Genomic DNA, 17,774 nt, shown 5'->3' on the forward strand with positions numbered 1-17,774 from the left:
TCCAGAGAAACTCCAACAGAGAAACCCCAATGTTCAAAAAGGTGGCACTGGAGAAAAGGATCTTGCCGCTCACATCGACATACTGCTATCTTATCCCATGCATTTTGAATGGCGATGTACTATATACTTACGATTACTGTACTCGTAGTATGTACGTAACGTGGTTCTCGTCTCCTTCTCCTCCTGTTCATTCTGAAGACCGAGTCTAGACCTTCGTTCCCTTTCGCATCCCTTACTTTTCTGACAATTGTAACTAACCGGTTCCTTTGCTAGCCCTAGTTTCGCCCAGCCTGATTTGTCCCCTTTCCCCTCGTTCTTCTGGCATCTTTGACGGGCGTCTTACAGCTTCGTGTATCCTCGTTCTCTGGCCGCCCTGTCAGGAACCAAGGGCAATAAACTAGGGCAACATGCATGCAGTTCGCAACAACAGTACCAGGAAGCAGTATATCTCTCCTCTCCGCAGCAATCTGATCAAAGCTTCCTAGCCGTCATGTCGTTAGTATTAGCCTCTTGCATTTTCAAGCTTGGACTTATGTACGGCAGATTTTTGTTCAGCTTTGTTCCCGTCCTCCTCGGCTGACTGGTTTTATTTCATGCCATTAGGTCGGATCGGCTAGGCAAAGCATTTGGCACTTTGCCATAGTTGGCTAGATGCAACTAAATGCGGAAGCCCGCTTTCATATCGTGTCATAGTTTTTGATCTTGTTTGCACATCTGATGTGCTCTTCCTTCTTGACAAAATACCGTCTGCATTGTGCCGTGCCGTCTTTATAACACAACGTTGCGATTGTCACTTCGACGTCGTTCTTGATATTTTCCTCTTATCCTTTGGTCAGTTATCTCTATCGACCCCATTGTTGAAACAGCCTGACTTAGCGCCCCTTTTGTGCTACACGCATTGTTTTTTTTCCCCAGAGCTTGCGACTATAACTCGCTGTCCGTCCGAACTGTTTAGCTCCCGCTCCGGTCAAAGAATTTCATGTCCGAATTCTTGGCCAAGACCCCCTCCCCCCCCAAAAAAAAAGACTTCAGGAATGAATTGTCTCTTCTTGTGGTACCCGGATTAGTTTTCTAGCCCGTCTTGCTTTTCTGTCTCCCTTGCGTTTGTTTACGCGGCAATACTTTTGAGAACGCCCTAAACTCAGCCCCCCTAGCCGTTTGCTTGAAGCTCACCCTGGCCCTATGTAGATAGATAGATACCTGGCTGGTTTTGGTTGCTTTTTTTGTCGGCTACCAACCATCCAGAAGCCCAGGTTCATAGCTTTTTTAGCTTTCAAACCTCCTTTTAGCTCTATCCCCGCCCTTAGTAGTCTTTCATCCTCTGCCCCCTCTCTTACCCCAGAACCTTGCCATCCAGCCAACTTCAACTATATTTCTATCTTCACTACCCCTCCAACCCTCCACCGCCATTATCACTATCACGGCTAACAATCCATGTCCCTTTCCACCAGCTAAAAAAAGAGCAGGTCAATAAGCAGTAGCCCCTGCAGTGGATCGCGTGCTTTGAAGGATCCAGGATCTCAGCTCAGGCCAACCGAGACGCCTTTTGCTCTCGTTTTGCTTTGCCAACCTTGCTTGGATCACTTGTTTTCAGGGTTTACTCAGTCAGTGCATTTATTCACCTCGCTATGTAAACCTGGCCTGCTGTTACCTGTCATCAAACTCTTCAGGCTCTCTCTCTTCTTTTTTCTTCTCTTGTTCAAAAGTCTCATGTTTATTCCTTTTCCCTTTTCTCCTTGCGCTTTTGTCTACCATTTTTCCCCCTAGTTTTCTTTTTCTTTCCATTTGACGAACAAGAAGTGTAACACCACCCAACTACTCGTCTCTACTAGTCAACTTTCTATCTAGTACAGCCGTAGTGCTAGTATCATTTCTGTATCCGGCACATATACACTATTACAAGAGATCTTTCAGAGCTTATCCCTGAAGTTACTGCACTAAGAACGAGCGCCCCTCTCCTCTTTCTTCTATTTCTTGCTCTCTCTATCCTAATCTTTTTGGCGTATTTTTTTTGGCCCCTTGAGCTTGTTCATCTCTTTTCCTCTCTCCCTCCCTCCTCCTCCCTTCTTCGACCCCCCCCCCCTCTCGATTCTCATATCCAAGCTGCCATTTTCTACATCTTGTCTGTCTTGATTTCTTCCGATGCCATCCCTTGGTTTTCTGAAAAAGAAGCGGACACGGGACGGCCAATCCGATTCTAATAGTGGCAGTCAACCCACCAGTCCGGTTTCTCCTAACGGGACTACTAAGCGTTTTGGCAGCCAGTCCATTGCAAACATCTTGTCGTCACATTTGCCTTCGTCGCATCATTCGTCGCACTCACATTCTCACACACACCTGCCCTCGACCTCAGCCTCGAATTCATCCACCGGACCTGTGACCTCTGGATCTTCTGTCACTTCGCCCTTAGTGTCTCCTACTCTGCCGCCTGCTGCAGCTTCTCCTGTAACTGCATCTGCACCTGTAACTGCAGCCGCAACCGCGCACACGAACACCAACACCAACAATAACGCCAGTACCAACCCCAGCACTACTGATCCGATTCCTCAGTCTAAGTCTGACCTGCAGCTTTCTCTAGCTCAACCTCAGCTGACTGTTGAGCAAGAGGATAATACCGGCTCGGTTGACGTTAATATGAACTCTGGGACCGACGCTGCGTCGAATGGAACAACTCCTACCCAGGCATTCCCAGCTTCGCACCCGAATACTAACGGTGGTACTGTACCCCAACAAAACGTACAGGTTCCAATGGCCCGGTCTGGACAAGGTGGAGAGCCTAATGGACTGCCGAGCATTAGCATCAGCAATTTAATAAATCCTACAAACGACAACTGCGGCTCGCAACAGCAACAGCAACAGCACCATCAACAGCACCAGCAACAACAAGCACATCACGAACAGTATTCTCAACAGCCGCAGCCCCAAGCTATCCCCTACGGCGATCACTCTCAACAGCAGCAGCAGCAGCAGCAAAATACACAACAGACTGGATTCATCGAGCCTGCCGAGGATACCCTAATTATCCAGTCCAACGTTCAGCCACAGCAACAAGCACATACACAATCCCAGCCGCCCCAAATGATGCAGCAGCAGCAACACCATCACCATCACCACCACAACCATCCCCAGCAACAAACAAGCCACGTGGGTCAGCCGATACCGATGCAGCAGCAGCAACAGCAGCCCTCCGCACATGGCATGATCAGCGCACCCCCAAGTCCCAGCGCACCATACCCAGGGGACATCGCAACAAAAACAACAGCAGCAGCAGCAGCAAATACCGCAGCAGTCGCAACAGCCGCAGGCGCAAGCCCAACAGCAGCCGGCGGCTGTTAGTGAAGCGCGTGTCACGAAAGGAAAATACACTTTACAGGATTTCGAAATTCAGCGCACCCTGGGAACTGGAAGCTTTGGCCGTGTGCATTTGGTGCAGTCCAAACACAACACCCGTTTCTACGCTATAAAAGTGCTTAAAAAAGCGCAGGTTGTGCGCATGAAGCAGGTAGAGCATACAAATGATGAGAGGAAAATGCTTGGTGAAGTGAAGCATCCGTTCTTGATTACGCTGTGGGGTACCTTTCAAGACCCCAAGAATCTGTACATGGTGATGGATTTTGTCGAAGGCGGTGAACTGTTCTCACTGCTGCGCAAATCAGGAGTAAGTTTGTAAACTATGGTTAATGCCATGTATGGATTGCATCTCTTCCCTAGCGTTTCCTAGTTTTGCTGTCTTCGTCTGATCTTTTCCTCCCCCTTCCATTCTTGTCCCCTTCCATCAACTTCTACTCTCTACCTTCCTTTCCTCCCGTTGTCTTTTGACAGGCTACCTCGCCCACCGACCCGCCATAGTATTGTCGTTTGCATTGGGGCGACCTTACTGTCTTCTGTTTAGTCTGTCTGTCTAGCCGCAATTCATGTATGCTGACCCTTTTTTATTTTGTAGCGCTTTCCCAACCCGGTTGCCAAGTTTTATGCTGCGGAAGTTGTGCTGGCTTTGGAGTACCTGCACTCTCGCAATATCATTTACCGCGACCTAAAACCAGAGAACTTGCTTCTAGACCGCCATGGCCATCTCAAGATTACGGATTTTGGGTTCGCTAAGCGTGTGCCTGATAAAACGTGGACTCTTTGCGGAACGCCCGATTACCTGGCTCCCGAAGTGGTGTCTAGCAAAGGCTACAACAAGTCAGTCGATTGGTGGTCCCTGGGCATTTTGATTTACGAGATGTTGTGTGGCTACACACCCTTCTGGGGATAGCGGATCACCGATGAAGATTTATGAAAACATTCTGCGCGGCACTGTCAACTACCCCGTATATGTTAACTCTGATGCCCGTGACCTCTTGGAGCGCCTTATTACCGCCAACTTGACGAAACGACTGGGCAATCTGTACGGTGGGTCGCAGGACGTCAAGGAGCACCGGTGGTTCGCTGAAGTCACATGGGACAGACTGGCCCGCAAGGACATTGATGCCCCTTACATCCCCCCTGTCAAAGCAGGTGCGGGCGACGCTAGTCAGTTTGATAGATATCCCGAAGAACAGGAGCGCTACGGCACAGATGGACTTGACGAGTAAGTTATTTCTCTTGCGTGTGCATTTATGTATGTATGTATGTATGTATGTATGCTAACAATGACCACCCCCTGGCCTCTAGGTACGGACATATGTTCCCTGATTTCTAAAGCTATACTAGGACTAGTGCGTCCATTTCTTTTCTTGGGTCTTTTTACAATGTTTCGTTTCTCTGGACACTATCTCTTTTTTCCTGTCTCTCTATCTTTCTCATGCTAGATTTGCTACTAGGTCATTAGCTTGTTGACTTTTTCTTGTTTACTATGGACTGAAAGACTTGCTGCACTATGTACAAAACAAAACAAGTTTCCTGTCGAGTTGCAGCACAATGAAAGAGCGTGCTGATGGCATGTTTTCATATTCACGTACATGCTCATCTCACTTCCCCAGTGGTTACCTGACCCCCCCCCCCATTTGGCGAGTACACCCTAAGCCTAGGGTTTGTATAATAGGAGGCTGGAACACCGACTCCCGTAAAAAGGGGGAGAAGCACGAAAACAAGGACAAGACGAGGAGGGGGAAAAAAGAGACCAAAAAGAGGCCAGCAGCAGTGGGTGCAGGGAAGGTCTGCACGATGCTGTGATGCCGGAAGGAAAAAAAAATTGCTAAGCCTAAGGCCTTGAAAACCGTGCTCCTAAAAAGCAGTGGCACATCGTGACGCATTGTACTACATACATGTCAAGCTTCTTTTCGGCCTGCGCTTTGGTGGTCGAAGCTTCCTGCGATCAACGTACAACTTTGAAGCAGCGAGTACAAAGGCAAGACTTGTGTGCAGGCAGCACAGCAAAAAAGAGGAACCAGCGATAGGGAGTGACACATGGGCATGAGGAAGCTTATGGCAAGAATGACAAGAATAGCAAGATCACCAACTTAGGACAGATGGAGAAAGGGAAGAAGGGATGGGGGTGGTTTGTATCACAACAGGCCGCTGCTCTGGCGTGGCAAGACGAGGCGTGTTGTTGCTGGAAACACAGCATATATTTCGATTCGATCGAGGGCAACGTGGGCCCGAGGCTTGGCCTATAAATGGGGGGGCCCGGAGTTGCCCTCAAGCCGGTGGCCAAATTGCATAGCCTTTCGAAAAGTTTTGACGGGGAGGAAACAAAAGGCTTGCTCGCAAGCAACAAAAACACAGATGGGCGGCGGAACAGGATTAGAAAGGGAAGTAAATCCCGTGCTGCGACTGTAGAAAGGCTGGGGGTCGGAACCACTTAGGTGCATACTGCCTGCAATCTGCAATCTGCAGTGGTCTTTTTGCTTACTTGACTGATCCTTCTTTACGAGGAGCTTTCGGTTTTTTTCCACATGGTCTTCTCGCGTTCAACTGCATCCCAGCCTTTTGACATTTTTTTTTGGAGGGGGGGGGGAGGGAGACAAAAAAGGCTCATAGAGATTAGGGGCCAGAAAGACGGTACGATATGGTATGGTATGTACATATTTGCGCATATGCTATGGTGTATGGATATTCGGATAGTAGCTAACTGCAGGATGGATGGATGGGTGTATGTACGTGTACTTAGATACCAGGCGCTTGAGGGAGGCAGTCAATGAATAAAAATACACTCGACACACAGCGGGAGATGGAAACAGACAGACACACCGGCTTCATACGTAGCTACTTAGGTACGTAGTTACATCCACCTACTTGCACATTAAATGCAACACATATACATGCTGTACATTTGACGTGTTTCCAGGTCGGAGCTCGATTCTTGCAATCTTTCTTGATCTTGTGAATGCTTCTTTTTCATTTCCCTTTTTTCCTATTTTTGCGTTTTTTTTTTGCCTTGCTCTTTGGTTTCTCGCTTTCCGCCTTTCGTCTTTCTTCTCCCTCCTTTTCCTCCTCTTCCTTCATTGCCCCTCGGTCTAATGTTGGCTGGCCGAGACCCTGATATCGCGCTCGCTTCCCTGCTCATTTCTTGCCCGCCATGGACCACATTTTGTTCGACCACTTGCTGGAAGAGTGTGTTGAGGTGGACGAAAGTATGCAGTTTCTCGAAATCTTCAACTATAAGGCAAGTCAAGTCAACTCAGGCCGGCAAACGGCATGGACTTCCCGCACATCTCCGCCCCCTCCATCCCTCCGTCTTACGGACGCCGTTGTCCCATCCGCTCCAAAAATGCTTAAAAAGGGTATAAGAAACATGGGCGCATGCTGCAGTGGCGCCCGGCTTCACTGGCCCATGATGGCGCTTCCTTGCACGCTATGGTTCACAGAGTGCGTGTGCATGTGCGCACGCACATATACATATATATATATACATGTGGTGTGTGTGTGTGTGTGTGTGCGTGTGTGTGTATGTGTCTGTCGTGTCTGTCGTGCATTTTAGCTCAGCAGTCTACTAGTCTATGTGTGTAGGTGTACGGGACATGGCGAGGGACTTGGGAGGAGCATCGGCGCCCCGAAAGCTATTGTCCTGGCCGTCTGAATCTGCTAGAATCAGAAAGCTAACACCTGCCTTGTGCTCCAGAACGGCACAGCTAGACAGACACACAAATTATCGCGAGAAGACCTGCACAGCTTTTTATGGCGAGAGGTAAGTTTGCCCGCTAGCTAGCCACACAAGCACAATTGACTCTTGGCTGCCACGAAGAGAGACATCAACAACGGCAGCTGATATATGAGATCATGGATACTCCATATCTGGCCAAGCTAGGATGTGCTGTTTCGGGCTCTCTGCACAGCTGCTAGTCTCGCCGTCAGCCTTATCAAGAGACAAAAAGGCTAAAGCACCTAAAGCACTGACTGATCCATTGGCTGACCTACTCTTTAGGGGGCCTTCAACCCCCGGGACAACCTCTCGCGGGAACACAGAGGAGAAGTGCCATTGAGTGGCTTACGGCTTGTGTGAGTTAGCCCGTGCCTCATGCTACTATCAAACATCAAACAGCGTTGCTGACTGACCTGGGCGTTAGCATGCAAAATAACTGCTCCCATGCAAACACCTTCAGATCACATCACATCTCGCTGAAACGGGCCGAGTACAGGGACATGATGCAGGCTTTCAAGCTTCCACTGATTTCCTTGGAGGGGACATGCACTGTTGGCCCTTTCTTCTGGACCGGGGTGGAAGGCCGGGGAGCCAGCCGTTGTTTCCGTAGGTGACGCCGAGTCTTGCTATTACATGCCCTTCAAGCTAATCGTACCCCCTTCCTCCCCTTCTTGTCCTCCCCTAGAAATAATGTGCCGGAAATCCGATGTCCTGAAAAAAGGCAAAACTCGCGGCTGGGAGCTCATGTTGTCATACAACCTCTCCACACACATTACATCTGGATATTTCAAGACCACGCCATCCGCTAAACCTGCCCAGATTCTGGATCTGCTGGAGAATGACACCACCGCCGCTACTCTCGCTCACCCCTTCGTGCTACCGATGCTCATCCTTTCCCTCAATGAACTGTCGTCTGAAAACGATGACCGCCAACGCCAGGCCCGTGAGCTGCTGCGCCATCTAGAAAACGCCATTGCCGGCCGCGAGGACGCCGAAACCAAGGCTGACCACCTCAAGGATGGCTCTCTAATTATTGAGCAGGTCAATCGTGATTTGTACGAGTGTGTATGCAAGGTCTTATGGAAGAGGCCGCGTGCGTACCTGAGCATGCTAGCCGAGCTTAGAAAAGGGCTGGCGAAATGGTGGACGGTAATCGGGCCTGAGGTCAAAAATAATGAGGATATAAAGGACATGCAGGAGAGCATGTTATTCAAAGTCGATTTCCATGCGACCAAACTGAGGGGCATTGACAGTTATGCGGCCACGTCGTTAGAAAGACTACGTGTCCAGCGAGAAGCGGTGAGTTGGCATTTCTTTTTTTTTTTGGTATTCAATCATTCCGGCCTTATCCTTTACTAACCTTTTTCTTTATCTTTGAAGCTATATAACATTATCGCACAGCGCGAAAGCAAGCTGAGCCTCATTATGGCAAGAGAGCAGAGCATCATCGCCAATGCTTCTAAACGCGACGGCACAACGATGAAGACCCTTTCGGTTCTTGGTGCCATTTTCCTGCCCGGCACCTACCTGGCCTCGGTTTTCAGCATGACCTTCTTCAACTTCCAGGACTCCGGTGTGCCCAAGGTGTCCAAGGACGTGTGGTTGTACTTTGCCATTACCATCCCTGTAACCATCTTTGTCGTTGCGATTTGGCATTTCTTCGAGGCCCGTCGCAAGCGCGATCACGAAGAGCAAGAGCAGCGGGTTAACGAGGAATGGGACAAGATGGAGCATGCTGTTATGGAGAAAATACGCAGCAAGACCATCAAGCACCAGCACACAACGATGTCCAGCACTCCTGCATGGAAGCAGCAGGGAGGGAGAGAAATGGATATAGAACGGCAGGGAGGTATGGAGGTGCTAGAAAAAATGCTTGTGGCATAGGTAGTGATACCTGTTTACGAATTAATGACATAACAAGGGTTTATTCTGCCCAGTAAATAGCATTGGGTTTGGCAAAGTTTAGGGTGGTTATATTACCAAACAAAGCAAGAAACAATATATAACTTCTACTTGAATCTATATCCGGATCCTCCCGTTTCCAGAGTCACCTTCCCCCCCTCCGCCTCCGAACAACCTCATGATTCCTGATCCATCCCCTTGACGGTTCGATCCCTCCTCTGCAGCCCATGCTGGTCGCATATTGTCGCCAATATCTTGCAACCACCGTGGGGTTTCAATAGTGTCAATTGTGTTCTTCATACGGTGGCCAAGGAGCTGGAAGAAATTTCCGTCCTGTGCTCCCGCTTCTTCTGCGGCCACCTGTCTGTCTCTCTGCGCTGCGGATGTTGTTGTGCCCCCACCGCGTCCAAGCGTACGAGCCGTACCACGAGTTCTACTGCCGCCTAATTCAGGTGTCGGAGAGGCAGGCCCATGGGAAAGGCGGGCATTGAGCCGGTCAATAGCCTCCGCATGGCGTGCAGCGAGCGAGTTTCCGCCAAGGTCACGCTCAATTAGATCTCGGCCCTCACGCCACCCGCCACTGCTATAGCCACTCCCACGGCCGCCCAAATCGTCATCAGAGTCTTCGGAATCGTCAAGCATATTCCATCCGAAACCAAGAGCCCGGCGAACTCGGCCATAGAGGCCAAATAGGGCAGCAAATACGGGTAGCAGCACGAGGGCTGGGAATATCAGATTGAAGCCGCGTCCAAGTGCGGTGAAGTCAACGTATTTACCAAGGAATGAGTGGAACACGGTATCCTCGTACTCGGGCGAGACAAAGGTGAGGAAATTGTAGGAAAGTGGGACGCTGAGTTTGGCGACCTGGCCTGCATACCAGAATGCACTCTCATGCGCCGTGTTGCGTCGAACTAGAGCCCGTCCTCGCCACACCTTGACTTCGGAAATGGAGGCAAACACGGCAATGCACATGTATAAAAGCCAGCAAGCTGCCATAACCTGGCCGCCAAAGCCAACCTGTCCCTTACCAGAATCAGTGCTCTCTGTCCAGTGATGCACGACTGAGAGGCGGATAACAGAGAGTTTTGGAAAGGCGCCCTTGACCAGCTCCGACCAAATAATGCAGACTGATGCTACCGATAGCACGCCTCCCAGAAGAACCCGCAAGGCCGGAATAACTTGTACATGGAGAAAATAACGACCATAGGGAGTCAAGAAGATAATACGCTCCCAGAAAGGCGCATCGGGTGATGGCGTACCAAATTCGAGCTTCTTCGACGCCTTGGAGTCAAGTAGACTCTGCAAGTATCCAGCCTCAGATACGAGTTGCTGCCATTCTTTAGAATACCGAGTTCGCGCATGTCTGGCCCGAAAGAGCTGGCGCGTGATTTCCGCCATGTACTGCTCGGTGATCACCGTTGGCAATGAGCGGTTGGCAGCATCTAGACCAGCCCCAGTATCAGAGCGTGGAATTACACTCTCAGTCATACCAGCAATATCTGCCAGCTCATCGATCCACTCAACAAAGCCGCGGGCACTACTGCCTTTGCGTCGGGCTAATTCCCTAACCAATACCTCGACATCTTCAAGAGCCAGTCTAGCATCGTCGAGCTTTTCGTGAAGACGGGGTGCGTGAATTTGCAATCGGCGTAAGCGGGCACTGATATTTGCGTTTCGGAAGAGTTTGCGGGGAATGGAAACAAGGCCGTGGCCCATGAGGTATATGGCGAATAGCAGACCCCAGCAGTAGGACAGGGCCATGATGGTAGTTTTAAGGGACGCCATTGTAAATCCGTAGCTGAAAACGAGGTATACAAGGCCGACTACCGAGGAGCCAATCACCATGGCATGAAATTGGGCATTTTGGCGGAGAGAATACAGGAAACGGTCGTATGGTTCGCGGAAGCCAGAATCGGCGTATTCGCCAAGGACAGGAAGAATAAACCTACGCAATTAGCAAAAGTAGAAACAGCGAGGCGGGGAAAAGACTGCGTAGACATACCAGGTCAGGCAAAAGGTCAGCCAGTAGGTAATGCGCCACCAAACAAGGAGCAGCCGTTGTGGGAGCCAGATACCCCGCGATGCCACATCTCCAGTCATAGAGCTTGTAGAAAGATCTATAGGGACAAGAAGAACAATGCCAGCAGGCAGGAAAAGGGCAAGGAAAATGGGCACTACATAGAAGCTAGGTGTCTGCCGGATGGGCAGATAATATCGCAAAGTCAAAAGCACGACCAGCGAGATTAATGCCAGCGCGAGGGCCGACAGGGTCTCGGACAACACTAAGTTTGCCATGATCCCCTAGAAAGTTTGGTGCAATGAAAGAAAAAGAACAAGGGAAAAGGGAAAAAAAGCAACAGGCCAAAAAGAAGGTGATCCAGATGATCGTAAAAGATGGGCAGAGCTACAATTCGCTTTTGGATGTCATTATCGGTTGTTGAGGTGCAAAAAGATAAAAGCCAATGGCACTATCCAGTGGCGACCAAGCGCAAAAGCACAAAAAGGGTCAGACAGAAAAAGAGTGATTCGCCGTGGTCAGTGTCAGCCTTTATTTTGCCGTCGTTTGCTGTTTTGCTCTTTGCGAGAGGAAAGGAAAAATAAATTGAAACGAGGCACTGCCATCTTTGTTTGTCGCATTCCATGCGACTCTCAAATACGTCATGAGTGCAGCCGCCACACTATCATTCCATATTCAGCCACAGTTTGTGTTTAAATGTGGCGCAACTCGATTAAAAAAATGAATAATACGCGTCTTGTAACTAGAGGGATCGCGACTAGCAGCTTTAAGCTGTATGGGATCCGCGTTTACACTCAAGTAACCTTCTGCTCCATCACTGGCATTATCGAGCTATCAAGCCGAACATTTTTTTAACTCGTCCGGATTCTGGGGTAATCTTCATTCGCAGAATTTCCTCTGGCAAAAACCAGCTTCTCTGCGAAATCTTAAACGACTAATTCTGTTCAATACAACAGAAGCCGCCGATACCTCGCTTAACGGCATCTCAGAGCTTCAGCAACCTCAACCTCTGGTCCTATCATATAACTTACGGAGGCTCCCCTTGACTCGCCAGAACACAAGCAGTCAAAATGGGCGAAATCGATACTGACGAGTGTAAGCAACCCCCATCCGCCGTTCTTCAATCATCGTCACATGCTAATCTCTATCCAACCCGTCTATCCAGGGTCGACTAACTCGACTGAGGCCACCACAATCAGCCTAGTTCGCATATCTTCCAACAGCCCCGGTCACGGGCTCAGCTATGTCGCCAGCTTCAATCCCACTTATACCCACCAGTTGTTTGGCGAACAAGAACAAATATTCGGCTACAAGGGTCTCAGGATGGATATCCAAGTACTTGATCACTGTCCACTGACGCGCATCGCCACCAAGTTTGACAGAAAGTTCCCGAAACGTGGCGATGTTGAAGCTGATGATATTGAAGACATCTGGCGCGAGGTTCTCAACGAGGGTGAGTCTCCAACTGCAAGAAGCAGCGTTGGCATTTAACGCTGCTAGCTAACGTTTATTCGGATCGTTAACCATTTTATCCCCCCCCCCTCAATCTTGCAGATGCCTTTGTTAGTGAAGAGGCCTTCTCCAATAATGCCAAGTCTCTTGAACACCAAAGCCCCGCCGGCGAGCTTTGTCGCTCCCAGAAGCTGTCGCCAAACTCCAACTATGAAGTTTGGCACGGCCGTCTGAGCTCTCCGGCGATCTATGGTAGCTTCAGCGCGATTGATTTCCTTAGTCCCCTGCTTATCGATGGCGGCTCAACCATCACCGAAAGCCCAGACTTGCCCAGCAACCATAGATGGCGAATATTCTCAGTCTACCGCAAAGACGAGTCCACTCAAGATAAGCACAGTCTAGTGGCCTACGCTACAGTCTATACACTCTACCACTTCTCCCCTGCTTACAGGCCTCCCTACACCGAGTTAAAGCAGGACGGCAGCAAGGATTCGCAGACTGAGGGTGACGAGCCATGCACTCGCAGAATTGCTCAGTTTGTGGTTCTCCCCCCTTTCCAGAACCAAGGCATTGGACAGTTCCTCTACGCTACTATATTCGACTACTATTACAATGACCCCAGTACCAAGCGGCTCATCGTAGAGTCGCCTAGCAACGACTTTGATGACCTGCGCGATGTTTCAGACTTGGTACTCCTTCACCGCCGCGAAAAGTTCAATTCTATAAAGATCGATACGAGCTACAATCCCCCCAAGCAGACCTCAAAAAAGGGCAAAACACCTGGGGCTGCTGTCAAGCCAAGCTTCGAAAAGTCGCGCATGCTAGACATGAACCTTCTCAATGAATTACAGCGAGATCTCAAGATGCCGCCGCGCCAATTCCAGCGCCTCATTGAAATTCACCTCATGTCGCAACTCCCTCCCAGCGTGCGACCTACTATTGAACCCATTCACATCAAGCCCACTGCTGCTGATCTGCACCAGTACCGCCTGTGGTCGCTTCTTGTCAAGGAGCGTCTAGTGCGCCAACACGGAGACGCTTTAACGGAACTCGAACATGAAGAGCGGATTTTACGCCTCAACGAGACACTTCAAAACGTCGGCTTAGACTATGCCCGTTTGCTAGACAGAGTGCAGCGTGTTGAGGCGCGTGCCAAGGCTACGGAGTCAACAGAAAACACAGAGAATCGAAAGGAAAAGAGAAAGTTAGGCGAAGACAATAATGCTCACAGCACTATCACAGCCGATGCCTCTGCTGAGGCAAAACGGCGCAAGGTTGCCAAAGCAACAGAAGATTCTGAGGCAGACACCAACGACCAAAAACGAACTGTTCCTACAAGAGTCTGAGATGCTAATGCTGTAAAAACCCTAATAAGCGAGCAGATTAGAATAGCGCTGACTAGAAAGTGTTAGCCATGTGCATATGGCGTTTAATGAGAAAAAACAGATTCCATCTAATACCAATCTATTTCTGCACACCCATAGTATCCCATCTACCACAACCCACGTAAAATACATCGAGGCATTCCATCAATAGTTATTCATACATGTGTCTTTGTTAATCCCAATACTAGTGGCGAGTGCCGTTGACATTCTTTGCTCCTTGGCCTAGCTGGCTAGCAACAACAGTCGCCTCTCTGACAGCACGACCCACGGAACCGCGAACAGCCGCCTCCTCCAACACCATTAGCCCACCGATTGTGCAGCCACCAGGCGTGCTGACCTTGTTCCGCAGCACAGCAGGATGCTCTCCCTGTAGAATAAGGGATGCGGCACCACGCATAGCCTGTGCCGCCATCTTCTGAGCCTCAGCACAGGGCAGGCCCATAGCCACGGCACCGTCCGCAGCAGCCTCACAGACCAATGCAAAGAAGGCCGGGCTTGAGCCGCACAGCGACGTGCACACATCCATATAGCTAGGAGCCAGATGCGATACCTGGCCAATCTGCTCAAACACCCACGTTACCAATGCCTGCTGTGCATCGGCCAATGGCGGCGTCACTGTCTGGATGACAGTCATGCCTTCACGAATCAGCGACGCTGTGTTGGGCATAGCACGCACCACGCGAACAGCATCGGCTGGCACATCATCGCCATATATGAGACCAGAGATGTCCTCAGCAGTCACACCAGCCAAAATACTGATCAGCAACTTGCCGGCGAGCGCCTCGCGCATGCCGTTCGCCGAGAGTATCTCCTTGACCATCCACGGCTTGCAACCCAGGAGAATGACATCGGCCTGTGACACGGCTGCGACGTTCTGGTCAGCCACAACACTCAAGCGGGACGAGTAAGCCGACAGAGCGTTTGCGACGCGAGTCACGGACTCCTGGCGTTTGACACAGGCAATGAAACGCGTAGGCAGTTGTGCAGGCAGATTGGCAGGCGGCGTGGCCATAGATTCAATCTCGGTCAAACTAGCAAGGATGCCGCCTACGATAGCCACACCCATAGTGCCTGTAGTGCAGGGTTAGATTACAGGGCTCATGAGCAGAACGAGGATCGCGTTTGTTGGTGTACATACCGCAGCCCAGAGCGGCCATAGTAATTTCGGAAGAAGCCATGATGATAGATTGTCAGTGATGAATTAACTGTAAGCTGGCGTAGTAGAGGTAATTGTTTAGAAACCTCCTAGATCTTAAATAGGTCAAGCCGGGGTAATGCAGCTTCAATGCGGAGACGGCCCAGTCTTAACACCACTCACCAAAGCCGAGCTGCGGCAAAAAGATGGCCTGTTTCTTTCACCGCCTTCAAGAAGATGGGTATAGGGAGCACAGGAGGCGTCATTTGTGGTTATGTCCCACATATCTTAGCCTTTTTCTGCCTTTAAACAGAAAGAAGCAAGTGTCAATCTAGTCTTAGCCGATCCAAAGCGCTAAATAAATACAGCGTAATTTTTTTTGGGTGTGCACCATCACCATCTATAACCCTAAGGTATGTATGAAGGTAGGGTTAAGACAATGCTAAAGTTCACGCTTGAAATGTTAGCGATCACGAAGCGTGCATCTTTGCCAAAATCACCACCCTACATTCAGCTATGAAGCTGTATAGTCCCGAGTTTTTTGAATTCTTTTTTTACTTGGCTGGATACCTCCGATCGACATCTGCAACCTTTTTATAATAATTCGCTATGGCTGACCCTTTTGAAGTGCGCGTGCGGTTCATCCAAATACTCGCCAATCTCAGTGCCTCTAGTACAGCTTCACAAAAGGCGGCGCAGTTCCTAGTGAAGAATAGGTCCATGAGCGAAGATCTGCATTCATGCATCATCGAGCAAGTGGAAAACGTGAGTATTGCTTGGATAATGTATAGCTTAACTCAAAGACTGACGTTAAAGAACAGCTTAATAATATGAATGTTCGTGCCAACATCATGTGCTTCATTGAAGTGTTCATGGACATGGCTACTAAAGAAACACTGAGAGATTCCTGCAAAGACTACCTTACAATGATGCGGCGGGATTTGGTGCAGATTGTCAAATATGTAGCCCCATGCGATGCTCTGGGACATGTGAATCTCACCATCACTAAGCTAGTATGTCTATTTCCACGAGGCTGGATTGGAAGCCTTCCATGAGTATGCTGTCTAACATCACCCGTAGGTAGTCCAAAATTTGGAGCGCAAAGGTCACATTACAAATGAGATACATACCGAGCTGCAGAATTGGTTTAGCAAGCACGATGCTCTTCTCCAACACACAGACCCGTTTGATCTACCCGTGGCCGATAAAAGGACCGGCTTTGCGCCAGCATCCAAGTCTAAAGCTGACCCAGCAAACGTACGACTGACTCGGAGGCAAATCGAGCAGCGTATCGAAGAAGACCGTGAGCGACATAAGCGCTTGCGTGAAGACATCTGGGCCATGCCGAACGGGCCTAACGATAAGCCAGAATGGGTGCGCATATGGGAGGAAACGAGCGACCTAGGCGAGGACGACTACTGCTTAGCAAAGGAGGAGGCTGACGAGAGGCGGGGTGTGTTGGGTGACTACTGTAAGCATTGGCGGGAGCGAATTGCAGAATGGAAGGAGGATATAGCGACGGGCACATAATGGCGAGAGACGTTCATCAGGGCAATACTCTACAGAATATGATAGGATAAAAGCAAAAGCATGAAGCAAAAGCGCGCAGCTTGCAAGTTCCCAAACGACACAGATTGTGAAATGTTTGTATTTTCTTTTCATAGTGTTACAGAGAAGGTGCAAATCAAGGGCATCTATAGAGGTCAGCCTTCCTGACAAGTGGAGGTATGCAAGAAAAAAGAATGTGCGCTTCTTGGTCATACATTATCATCACACACAAAGACCAGCTGGTCCGTAAGTCCTCATCAGACGGCTCTTGACTGGACCCGTTCCTGACCAATGATACCCGAAAGAGACTGCTATTGTACATATATTGGTGGCACATGCGTCCGTGTCGTCTCTCAATCTAGACGCTCAGTTCCCTGGCCTTAGCCCCAGGAGGAAGGGGAGAAGAGAGGAGAGAGAAGGGAAAAAAGAAGAGTAGAAACAGGACTGCAAAGGGCCGCAAAGAGAATGGAAACCGTGCTGTTGCAATTGTGCTTTCTAGGCCCTCTTTACTCCATGGAGACAGTAGCACCTAGCTCCTTCATGGCAGCAATGATTTTCTCGGCTTCCTCCTTGGGCACATTTTCCTGCATCGTTTTGGGGGCACTCTCGACGAACTTCTTGCTATCGACCAGACTGAGACCCAGCATGCCCTTGATCTCCTTGATGATCTTGGCCTTGGACGCGGCCTCAAACTTCTCTAGCTTCAGGGTGAACACACTCTTGGCAGCGGCAGCAGGCGCAGGAGCTTCTTCTTCGGCGGCGGCAGCAGGGGCAGCGGCGGGGGCAGCAGCAAATCCACCAACGGGAAGATCGGGGATGTTTAGGCGAGTCTATTGGAAGAGTTGTTAGTATATTGTCGTTTCTATTAAGCAAGGGCTGATGAGGTGAAAGGTTGGGCTAGGGACGACGGCCGAGTGAGCGAGTATATGCGCGTAAAGACCAGCTTAGATGTTGTGTAGATTGAAGGAAAAACGCACCTTCAGGCTAGAGACTAGATCGGCAGTCTCAAGGAGGGTCAAAGTGCTGATCTGGTCAACAATGGCAGCAATCTTGGGGCTGACTGGGGTGGCAGCAGCAGCCTCAGTGGAGTTGCATCTCCGGCCGACAGACACGGAAAATCTGGCAGTAGGGGCCGAGGAGCGAACGGCAGTTGCAGAGCGCAGCGACCGGGCACAGCGAAGAGATATCGACGACATTATGTATGTGTATGTATGGTGTTTCGTGATATTCGGGTTTTTTCCCTTCTTCAAGGTAGAAGGTTTGGCTTGG

General features: G+C 49.8%; 7 protein-coding genes across 7 annotated transcripts; 4 read left to right on the forward strand and 3 right to left on the reverse strand.

The window, feature by feature from the left end:
- Nucleotides 1–2,142: 2,142 nt before the first annotated feature.
- HOO65_040396 (cAMP-dependent protein kinase type 2) lies at nucleotides 2,143–4,577 on the forward strand (the record flags this gene model as incomplete). The annotated part of the gene is made up of 4 exons (XM_071002616.1): nucleotides 2,143–3,148; nucleotides 3,207–3,658; nucleotides 3,944–4,185; nucleotides 4,259–4,577. The coding sequence occupies 4 exons, from the start codon at nucleotides 2,143–2,145 to the stop codon at nucleotides 4,575–4,577; spliced, it is 2,019 nt and encodes a 672-aa protein (XP_070859239.1).
- A 3,179-nt stretch (nucleotides 4,578–7,756) lies between these two features.
- On the forward strand, nucleotides 7,757–8,950 carry HOO65_040397 (Fructosamine-3-kinase; the record flags this gene model as incomplete). Its single annotated transcript, XM_071002881.1, has 2 exons — nucleotides 7,757–8,365; nucleotides 8,468–8,950. 2 exons carry the CDS (start codon nucleotides 7,757–7,759, stop codon nucleotides 8,948–8,950), a joined length of 1,092 nt encoding a protein of 363 aa, XP_070859240.1.
- Nucleotides 8,951–9,085: 135 nt separating this feature from the next.
- Nucleotides 9,086–10,753, reverse strand: HOO65_040398 (Lmbr1 domain-containing protein; the record flags this gene model as incomplete). The annotated part of the gene is made up of 1 exon (XM_071000654.1): nucleotides 9,086–10,753. The coding sequence occupies one exon, from the start codon at nucleotides 10,751–10,753 to the stop codon at nucleotides 9,086–9,088; it is 1,668 nt and encodes a 555-aa protein (XP_070859241.1).
- A 1,302-nt stretch (nucleotides 10,754–12,055) lies between these two features.
- Nucleotides 12,056–13,783, forward strand: HOO65_040399 (histone acetyl transferase HAT1; the record flags this gene model as incomplete). Its single annotated transcript, XM_071002741.1, has 3 exons — nucleotides 12,056–12,080; nucleotides 12,151–12,438; nucleotides 12,540–13,783. 3 exons carry the CDS (start codon nucleotides 12,056–12,058, stop codon nucleotides 13,781–13,783), a joined length of 1,557 nt encoding a protein of 518 aa, XP_070859242.1.
- A 223-nt stretch (nucleotides 13,784–14,006) lies between these two features.
- Nucleotides 14,007–15,000, reverse strand: HOO65_040400 (Pyrroline-5-carboxylate reductase; the record flags this gene model as incomplete). The annotated part of the gene is made up of 2 exons (XM_071002952.1): nucleotides 14,007–14,893; nucleotides 14,961–15,000. 2 exons carry the CDS (start codon nucleotides 14,998–15,000, stop codon nucleotides 14,007–14,009), a joined length of 927 nt encoding a protein of 308 aa, XP_070859243.1.
- A 566-nt stretch (nucleotides 15,001–15,566) lies between these two features.
- On the forward strand, nucleotides 15,567–16,487 carry HOO65_040401 (CTD kinase subunit gamma; the record flags this gene model as incomplete). The annotated part of the gene is made up of 3 exons (XM_071002978.1): nucleotides 15,567–15,722; nucleotides 15,779–15,970; nucleotides 16,038–16,487. The coding sequence occupies 3 exons, from the start codon at nucleotides 15,567–15,569 to the stop codon at nucleotides 16,485–16,487; spliced, it is 798 nt and encodes a 265-aa protein (XP_070859244.1).
- A 524-nt stretch (nucleotides 16,488–17,011) lies between these two features.
- HOO65_040402 (mitochondrial 54S ribosomal protein bL12m) lies at nucleotides 17,012–17,701 on the reverse strand (the record flags this gene model as incomplete). The annotated part of the gene is made up of 2 exons (XM_071003025.1): nucleotides 17,012–17,335; nucleotides 17,483–17,701. 2 exons carry the CDS (start codon nucleotides 17,699–17,701, stop codon nucleotides 17,012–17,014), a joined length of 543 nt encoding a protein of 180 aa, XP_070859245.1.
- Between the last annotated feature and the right edge of the window lie 73 nt (nucleotides 17,702–17,774).

This window comes from Ceratocystis lukuohia (assembly GCF_044167205.1).
Source record: "Ceratocystis lukuohia strain C4212 chromosome Unknown Supercontig4_pilon, whole genome shotgun sequence".
NCBI lineage: Eukaryota > Fungi > Ascomycota > Sordariomycetes > Microascales > Ceratocystidaceae > Ceratocystis > Ceratocystis lukuohia.